The following is a 10,115-nucleotide window of genomic DNA, read 5'->3' on the forward strand; positions in this document are numbered from 1 at the left end:
TTGGTGGTGGTGGTGGTTGTGATGATGATGATGATGATGATGATGATGGTGATGATGGTGGTGGTTGTGATGATGATGATGATGGTGTTGGTTATGGTGATGATGTTGATGATGATGATGATGATGGTGGTGGTGGTGGTGGTGGTGGTGGTGTGTGGTGGTTGTGATGATGATGATGATGGTGTTGGTTATGGTGATGATGTTGATGATGATGATGATGATGGTGGTGGTGGTGATGATAATGGTGGTGGTGATGATAATGGTGGTGGTGATGTTGATGATGATGATGATGATGATGATGATGATGATGGTGTTGATAATGATCATAAACATGATGATGATGATGATGATGATGATGGTGGTGGTGGTAGTGGTGGTGGTTGTGATGATGATGATGATGGTGTTGGTTATGGGGATGATGTTGATGATGATGGTGGTGGTGGTGGTGATGGTGATGATGGTGATGCTGATGTTGATGATTATGGTGGTGGTGATGATGATGATGATGATGATGATGATGATGGTGGTGGTGGTGATGGTGGTGGTGGTGATGATGATGATGATGATGATGATGATGGTGGTGGTGGTGATGGTGGTGGTGATGATGATGATGATGATGGTGGTGTTGGTTATGGTGATGATGTTGATGATGATGGTAGTGATGATGATGGTGGTGGTGGTGATGTTGATGATTATTGTGGTGGTGGTGATGATGATGATGATGATGGTGGTGGATTAAATGGTCTGGAATGTTCCGCTGTGCTGTCAGTGTGACTGGAGCAGGCTGTAAGGCTTTAGCACTTTACCCAGACGTGACGGGATCATCATGTTGTCTCAGTCGTGTTACTTCACTCTTTGATCACTGAACACGGTGACATTTCAGGTGCAGGAGCATCGATCAGCCGAGACAAACGCCACTTAACTCACCGTAAAGAAAGTCTCAGCTTCTTTGAAGGAAATGTAATCTGAAGCTACAGACAAACCTCTGATATGCTGTAGAACAGAATGTTCAGGTACCTGCTCATGTTTATAACCACATTCATTATTTCCTTCACAATCACTTCCACACTGGACTCCAATCAAATCTAATCAAATGGGTGTGATGTCCTCAGAGCAACACAGTGGTATCATTGTGATCATCTCACATACTCTTCTGCCTCCAGCTGTCTGATCACTACACCAACTAAAAGCTGCTTCTGGAGGAAAAGACAAAATAATACAAATAACACATCATATAAAGTTACACTTACTTTTCTCAAGTTCATTCATTTCCCACAATTTTATACATTTTCTGTACATTCATTTTGTTCTTGTTACACCATCATAAACCATTACCAAAAACACGTCATACTTTTAATCGTTTTTTGTTACATTTTATATAGTTAAACGCCACAGAAAGAAGTTTCAGCATTTGTGTTTCTGAGGAAAAGAAGATTATAAACTGGTGTCCTGAAGATATTCCAGCTTCACCTCTGACTCTTAAGCCCTATTCGGACGGGATTAGTTTTACGTGTGGACGTGGAGTAATGCAATTTTACCTCAGGACGTCTGTAATATTAATTGGCCAATTCACACGGGACAAGACATCTCAGTAAAACTAGCAGAAGTGGGAGAGTAACTCGCTTTAAGCACCACAGTAACCTCCTTGTCGTCATGTGCGTATGACGTTGCTTCCTGTTTCCAGCGCCTCCATGCTTGCAAAACGCACCAAAAACTACTTTTAAACAGGAAATGACGGAATTTTACCGTACGTACCTGAGGTCATTTTTCCAGACCTTTTTAAAGAAGGTAAAATTTGGCGTAATCTTTACTGACATCGTCCGTAGTGATTACCGAGATGGCACATTCAGACGGGACTAAAATCACAGAGAAGATCTGGTAATAATTGCTTTACCCCCCACGTCCCCACGTAAAACTAATCCCGTCTGAATAGTACTTTACTCTGACACCGGAAATGTCACATGAACACATTTCTTCTTACAGAACTACCGTCTTCTTACACGTCCCTATGAACGAGCTGTTGCTATGGAAACGATAACAGATCATTAAAATAAACCTGCACTACAGTCTGAGAGACTATTAGAGAGAATTCATCAACACCCGAATCCTCATTCAGAGGTTGATGAGACGTGTGGTGATGTCTTTACCTCCGTTACCTCCTTTATTACATTGTTAATTCTGTAACCTAAACAGAGCACGTGGATGAGAACGCAGGTTTTTATTCCTTTTCTTGTCTTTTTTCTCAGGTGGTGAACGGCAGCCTCGCCATTTAGATCTGAAGCACCGGTGCTGATCTCATGCTGCTCCAGGGCAGGTTCTCTCAAATGTCATGAGGTCCGAGTGCTCCATGCTGCAGACGAGCGCTGGGCAGAACCAATGCCCTTTAGATCCCAAGACCTTTTCTGAAATCGGAAACATGTCGGGGCTTAAAAAAAAACAGTAAAAGGTTCTGCTCATGCAGGCTGCCAACACTGTAAAAGGTTTGGAGCAGGTTCTCACACTCGAGGTCACATCACATCTCTTTAAAATCGACCCTCATTTAATTTCGATATTTCTAAGAAGTCGGATCAGATCAGACCCGTCTCCATCGATTATAGAGACAAAGATTGCAACTTAATATTACGTTTTATTTTTAAGCAGATTTATATATATATAGTATTATATATAAGTATTTTTTACTTAAAGTTTTAATGTTTTTTTTAAATTCTTGCTGCGGAATTAGTTGTATTACTCATTCATGTCCTACCGCTTATCCGATCTTCTCGGGTCACGGGGAGCTCAGGCGTCATCGGGCATCGAGGCAGGATACACCCTGGACGGAGTGCCAACCCATCACAAGGCACACACACACTCTCATTCACTCACACACACACACACACACACACACACACACACACACACACACACACACACACACATTCACACTCATTCACTTACACACTACGGACAATTTTCCAGAGATGCCAATCAACCTACCATGCATGTCTTTGGACCGGGGGAGGAAACCGGAGTACCCGGAGGAAACCCCCGAGGCACGGGGAGAACATGCAAACTCCACACACACAAGGTGGAGGCGGGAATCGAACCCCCGACCCTGTAGGTGTGAGGCGAACGTGCTAACCACTAAGCCACCGTGTCCCCCTGTATGGGAGTTATAAAGTTATAATCAAATAATTAATAAATATTCATGATCATGTGATAGGATTGCTGGCAACTGAATAAGCTAAATAAAAAAATATATTTTTTTATTCTTTTTTGTATGAAAACACATTATTATTTTTCTCTTTTTTTGTCATGATGATTTGTGTAATAATAATAATAATAATAATAATAATAATAATAATAATAATAAGTATATTATTCTGAAGCACGCTAAAGTGCATTTTTTGTCTAAAAGCTAGAAAAATAAAGATTATTTGTATATCTGACCAATCAGAATCCAGAAGCGTCACTTCTGTATAATATCCTGTTTGTTTCCATTCCGCTGTGTAATAAAATCATTCTGATGAGATATAAACTGCATCCCTTAAACCTGAGCAGAAAAGTTAGATCTGTTACGATGGCGAGATCTCACCTGCTTTAGGCTCAGAGGTGATGCAATAGTCAGCAACATCACACTTCCTGTTTTCAGGCTTCATAACAACAAAAAACTAATATTTCTATCACTTATGTGGATGTATTTTGACAAAGCCTTTCATTAGCAGTATATGTTCGATCCTCCTGAACATTTCCTGTGCCTGCAGACCTGGCTAACGCTCCATTAGCATAAATAAAGCTACTGTAGGTTAATGAGTTTGTTGCTTTCTTCTGGAAAGAAAACATTAGTCCAAAATCTTAATGAACTTATTTGCTACGCATAACATAACCCTAATTCCCATTTCTCCTCTCGTCTAGAGTTAATGCCTTGACGGAGATAATTAAACTGTTTGCAGAGTTGGGAATTTATCTGTAAAACACAGTTGGATTCCAATTTTACAACTTAGAAACCAAAGTTTAATTAAAAAAATAATGTTTTCTTTTATGCAGCATTAAAAACAGCCTCGCGTGACCTTCATGCGTGTCTCGGCTTCTGGGCTCCTGAGATCGAGAAGGTCCAGTGTGGGGAGTTTCCCAGTATCATCATGACTCAGGACATTTCACACACTCACACTCTTACTGAAGGTTCTTACATGGTTCTCGGTCATGGTGTATGGTTCTCTGAAGAACCTTTAACATCTGGAACATTTCCAGTGCACAAAAGTTGCTTTGTCATGAAAAAAAATGTCTTTTTGATGCTGTACAATTTTTAGTTCTTCCTGGTGCCTTTATTTTTAACACAAGAGTTTTCAGTGAAATTTCATCACAGACCGTTTGATAAAACCAAGTTTTCGACTTTTCGGGAATCAGAGCTCGACTTGGTGATAACACACAGCTGAGAACAACACAACTGTAAAAATGCTGGAAACATCACAAGCGATATTGAAATCTTACATTCTTTAAGGGTTCTTAAAGAGGTTCATTAAATAAATAAAGGTTCTCCTCCTTCTAACAAGGTTCTACTTGGAACTCTTTCTGGCAGTGAAACATTTATCTTCTTCAACATTTCAGACTTTCTACTTGTCCTCGTCTTTCTTCTCCTCCTTGACTTTCTCTAGTGCGGCCTCTTCCTTGGTCTCTTCCTGCCCCTCGTCTTCATCGTCATCCTCTTCTACCTCCTCCCCAGCATAGCGTTCTATCAGAGCGATGCGCTCTTTCAGGTTTTGCTCAGTTTTCTTGTAATCTTCTAGCAGTTTATTGACTTTGGCCTGCATTAGCTCCATGGTGGTGTAAATTCGGTGCACTCTGTCCTCCAAGTCCTTCTGGTCTGGCTTCAGGTTTGCCGGGTCCAGGTCAATCAGACCATCTTTCAACAGGATCTGCCTCCCCTTTTCCTCCAGCATGTTTTTGGCATCTGGGTACTCAGTCAGAGCTTCCATTAAGTCATCCTTGGACAAGCAGAAGAGGTCTGAGTAGCCGATGCTTTTGATGTTAGCCGTCCTGCGGTTTCCTGCTTTGCTGCCCTTGATGTTCAGGATGCTGATCTCACCAAAATAACTTCCATCACCCAGAACACAAAACTGTGTGATGCCATCATCAGCCACCACGGCAAGTTTTCCCTCCTTGATGATGTACATCTCGCGGCCGATGTCACCCTTGCGGCAGATGTAATCACCGGGGCTAAACACCTGAGGCCGAAGTTTCAGAATAAGCTCGATTAGCAGTCCTGCTTCACAGTCTGCGAAGATCCTTACCTTCTTTAACGTATCCAGGTGAACATTCATACCGATCTCTGCTCTCAGCTTGTCTGGCAGGTACCTGAGTACCTCCCTTTCATCTTGTGCCTTTTTATTAGTCCACAGATAGTCAAACCACTTGATAACGCGCTTTTCCAGGTCCTTGCTGACATGCCGCACATGCATGTACTGCTTGATGCTGTCTATGCGCGCCTGAAACTGGGCTTGGGCAGCATTCATGTTGGAGATCATTGTAGCGATATTTCCAACAATGGTGGCGAAGATCAGGACACCAACCAGGAAGTCTACGACGTGGAAGAGGAACTCGGAGTCCAGCTCAGGTGAAGGTGTTTCCCCGATGGTGGTGAGCGTCAGTGTGGACCAATAGAGGCTGAAAGAGTACTTCCTCATCAAGTCCCCAAACTCAGGCTCCGTGAGCGCCGGGTAGACCCAGGGATCTGCACCAAAACCAATAGATTTGGAGAAGGAGAAGTAAAGGCATGCATTCCAGTGAATGATGATGATGATATACATGACCAAAGTGCAGATACGGAAGATATTGGGGTAGTTGGTCATGGTCTGAGAACGGTCGAAGAACTCAAACATGCGGTTAATGCGCAGCAGCTTGTTGATGCGGATCTCGGGGTAGTCCAGCCCCAGGATTAAGTACAGCACGTCGGTGGGTACCATGGAGATGACGTCAAGTTTGAACTGAGTGCTGTCCTTGTATTGCTTGATGAGAAGCTTTTGATCTTTGACAAGCAAACCCTGCTCGAGGTATCCTGTGTAAACAAACACAAACGCAGCACACAGGAACGTCAGCCTATTGAACAGAACCTACAGAGAAATGAAATCTTTACTGAAGTTCAAATCAAGTTCTAACCAGTTCTTGCTCTGAAAGCCATATCAGCCAGGTACAGCAGATCACAGGTGTAGTCCAGGAGGAACCATGTGAACAGATAATTATGCTGCAGTTCTTCAAAGCAGGCTCTAGAAGAAAAGAAAGAGGAATTATTTAAATGTTGATGCTCCAGAAACAAGAATGAAGAAAGAATACACGCTTTTCCACAGAAGAGCTGGTCGAGATGCCGCAGAACGTATCAAGGCAAAACTGTCGTGAGGAAAACATCTCAACGATGATAGAAGTGTTCAGTATAAACGACAGATATTCAGACTTTAAATAAGAATGTATGAGATATTCATTCATTCATCTTCTACCGCTTATCCGAACTTCTCGGGTCACGGGGAGCCTGTGCCTATCTCAGGCGTCATCGGGCATCGAGGCAGGATACACCCTGGACGGAGTGCCAACCCATCACAGGGCACACACACACTCTCATTCACACACACACACACACACACACTACGGACAATTTTCCAGAGATGCCAATCAACCTACCATGCATGTCTTTGGACCGGGGGAGGAAACCGGAGTACCCGGAGGAAACCCCCGAGGCACGGCGAGAACATGCAAACTCCACACACAAGGCGGAGGCGGGAATCGAACCCCCGACCCTGGAGGTGTGAGGCGAACATGCTAACCACTAAGCCACCGTGCCCCCTGTATGAAAAATTTTATATTTTATACATGAGATTTTTATAAATCAAAAATAAGATTAATTAACCTGGTTTTTGAGAATTAATATAAATGTTTTAAAGCATTAGAAATAAATGTATATATTTGGTTCCTTGTAATCTCATTAAAAGAGAGTTAATTAAAGTTTATAATAAAGTTAATTAAATTTGATTTATTTATTCCTCATTCTCAGAGCCTTTAACAGAATTATGTAATATTTTTGGGGGAAATGTATTTAAATTTTATCTAAAACTTTATTTACTGTGTAAAATGTTCTCATTTCTGCACGATGTAAGAAAAAACACCGTTTAATTTGTGCTCTTGCACGCGATCGATGGCTCCGGCGTGTGATCAGACGTCCCTCGCTTTTCCAGCTCGTCTGCACGCTGCTCACGCACATGGAGCTGATTTCAGCTTTAATTCCTCTTCATGGTAATCAGGATGATGAAACATCTCACCTGAGCATCAGCTCTTACCTCGCAATGATCATGGTCCAGTTGTACATGACAGGCAGCGTGATGAGAAGCAGCCACTGGTAGTACAGGTTACTGGCCGGATTAATCACAAACACCTCCTTCGGCCTGAAGCAGGACAAGAGCGAGAGACGCTGATGAGGATGTGATCTGGAGACACTGATTAGTGATGAGAGCAAAACTGTCCACTTACCCTTCTTTCTTCTGCTTTTCTTTCTCTTTCTCTTTCTCCTTTTCTTTCTCTTTCTCCTTTTCTTTCTCTTTCTCCTTTTCTTTCTCTTTCTCCTTTTCCTTCTCATTCTCATGCTCCTTCTGCTCCTTCTTTTTTTTCTTTTCTCTTTTTTCTTCTCTTTTCCTAGTAAATACACCAGAAGAGAAGATTTGAGACATGACACACTGGACACAGCAGATTTATCCAGAACACACTCACTCTTTTTTCTCCTTCTTTGCTTTCTTCTTCTTCTTCTTCTCTTGTCTGCACAACAAAAGAAACAGAATGAAATCATACCTGATCACAGGACTAAACTATGACATGTGTGTGTGTGTGTGTGTGTGTGTGTGTGTGTGTGTGTGTGTGTGTGTGTGTGTGTGTGTGTATATATATGTGTGTGTGTGATTGTTGTACTCTTCATTGTTGTTGCTGTTGTTGGTGTTAAAGTGTTTTGTCCGGACAGAGGAAGGACAGACGTCTTCCTCGCTGTCTTCTCCCTCCATGACTGGAGACATTCTTCCCAATGTTGTTACAATCGTCATGGTGATCTTCTTTCTATCTGTCAAATTACACACAAGGACAAATATTTGGGATATTTTACATTGTTTAAATGTTCTAATGATCATGAGAAGAAAAATAAGTTCTCTCTATATTTATATTTAATGAGATTGTCATCTAATCGTTCGCTAATTACATTTTGTAATGAAAGGAGATTGTTCAGACAATAATGAGGAGTTCTTGATGTTGTCATGTCATTAGCACAAACTCACAAACGTGTTCTTTAGTCACAGCAAAGAGACGTGATATAAAAAGTGCTGCTCTTACTGTACGACACGACGGTCTGATTAAACCTAACGACTTTACTTTGACCCTCGGTGCTGGTTATTGTACTGTTTGATATGAAGCTGTGTTCCTGTTTCTGACCCCAACTCAATCCTCCCAGTTCTGTGGTGTAAAGATAAAGTAATGACTCACACACTTCTAATGATAATCACTGGATGTTCACTTACCGGGTTTAAGGTGTCACTGTGACCCAGATGATGAGTTTACATTCATTTTCATCTTTAAATGATGTAATAATTATAAACGCAGGAAGTCACAGTTTGTCCTTTTGGAGTGTTTGTGCTGAGAGAGTTTACTGAGAGGGATTGAGGGACTGATAAGAGGATGAAGTGACAGCTGCAAAGTCGGCATCTCTCTCTCTCTCTTATTCTCTCTCTCTCTCTTTCTGTCTCTCTCTCTCTTATTCTCTCTCTTTCTGTCTCTCTCTCTCCTTCTGTCTCTCTCCCTCTCTCTCCCCCCTCTCTCTGTCACACTCTCTGTCTCTCTCTCTCTGTCTCTCCCTCCCCCCCTCTCTCTCTCCCTCTGTGAGTGTGTATGAAGACGTCAGCACTGTCAGATCTCGCCCTGCAGCTACTGATGCTTTTCTGAACCTTTTCTGACCTTCTGTAGTTTTTTTTCTTTGTAATAACAGTTTAAATTTTTATAAAGTTTTTATGACTTAAACCTGTTTTTTGGACAATCGTCCCACTTACCCCACCCCCACCTCCACCCCATCACCACCACCACCACCCACATTCCCTAGCTTCCAGATTTATCTTTGCTCACCATTTTTTGCTTGCTGTGTAGCTCAGATAAGGTGTTACATGTCTTTTATCTTTCTGTGTGAACGAGGGAAAGGTGTACAGGATTTACCCCCAGGCAGAAACACGCTGACTCGGCAGATCTCTCTGATCCTATTAAAACAAGCTGACTTGTTAGTAACAGTATCCATCATCTCTACGGCTTAAATCTCGGCCAACTACAGAGTTAGTGTAGAGTTAGCATTGAGTTAGCGTAGCGTTAGCATAGCATTAGCGTAGAGTTAGCATTGAGTTAGCGTAGCGTTAGCATAGCATTAGCGTAAAGTTAATGTAGAGTTAGCATTGAGTTTAGTGTAGCGTTAGCATAGCATTAGCGTAGAGTTAGCATTGAGTTAGCGTTAGCATAGCATTAGCGTAGAGATAGTGTAGAGTTAGCGTAGCGTTAGCATAGAGTTAGTGTAGAGTTAGCGAGAATGGATGATGAAGTTTAGTGATGGAAGAGAAATACAATTCACTCAGGAAATGTTTTGACCCATTCAGACAACAGACAGCGAGATTTTTAAGGACAGATTAATAGATTATTATTATTATGTCAAAAATTAAACTTCTGCATGATTGAGCTTCAATTTTCTCATAAATTAAAGTCAGTGTTGGAATTACAGAAACTTCTAACTGCCGGATTTGGGGCATTTTTTTATTCATCAGAAACAGAACAGACTTCACACATCATGAATCCTCACACATCAAACTGCTACGTTTCCGTTGCAAATACATTGTTAAAGAAAAAAACACACAAAAAAACAACATATTCTTTTTTGATCGAAACAAGCTTTCTACTTTCCAGCTTTGTGTGTTACATCATAACTCCACGAGGACGTAACGCAACACAGCTTTATTACAGCACTGTGTCTGATTTAAACAAGATGGTTTATGGAAGATTTGGACGAAAAGATTCTGTTCACTGGATCAAAGCTGTCTACAACTTTAACCTCAACATTAGGAGCATTTGTTGCCTGAAGA

At 41.7% G+C, this 10,115-nt stretch overlaps 1 protein-coding gene across 1 annotated transcript; it reads right to left on the reverse strand.

Moving 5' to 3' along the window:
- Positions 1–4,032: 4,032 nt before the first annotated feature.
- On the reverse strand, positions 4,033–9,658 carry cnga1a (cyclic nucleotide gated channel subunit alpha 1a). Its single transcript, XM_027157948.2, has 7 exons — positions 9,121–9,658; positions 7,927–8,071; positions 7,732–7,776; positions 7,495–7,656; positions 7,305–7,409; positions 6,136–6,242; positions 4,033–6,034 (listed from the first exon to the last, which is right to left on the reverse strand). Exons 2-7 carry the CDS (start codon positions 8,052–8,054, stop codon positions 4,593–4,595), a joined length of 1,989 nt encoding a protein of 662 aa, XP_027013749.2. The 5' UTR covers positions 8,055–8,071; positions 9,121–9,658; the 3' UTR covers positions 4,033–4,592.
- Between the last annotated feature and the right edge of the window lie 457 nt (positions 9,659–10,115).

The sequence above is a fragment of the Tachysurus fulvidraco genome, chromosome 7 (assembly GCF_022655615.1).
Source record: "Tachysurus fulvidraco isolate hzauxx_2018 chromosome 7, HZAU_PFXX_2.0, whole genome shotgun sequence".
Taxonomy (NCBI): domain Eukaryota; kingdom Metazoa; phylum Chordata; class Actinopteri; order Siluriformes; family Bagridae; genus Tachysurus; species Tachysurus fulvidraco.

Coding starts and splice junctions, on each gene's coding strand:
- cnga1a (XM_027157948.2), bottom strand. CDS start 8,054: ATGACGATTGTAACAACATTGGGAAGAATGTCTCCAGTCATGGAGGGA. Junction 7,657..7,731: donor GCAAAGAAGGAGAAAAAAGA/GTGAGTGTGTTC, acceptor TGTATTTACTAG/GAAAAGAGAAGAAAAAAGAG. Junction 6,035..6,135: donor GGCTTTCAGAGCAAGAACTG/GTTAGAACTTGA, acceptor TTGTTTACACAG/GATACCTCGAGCAGGGTTTG.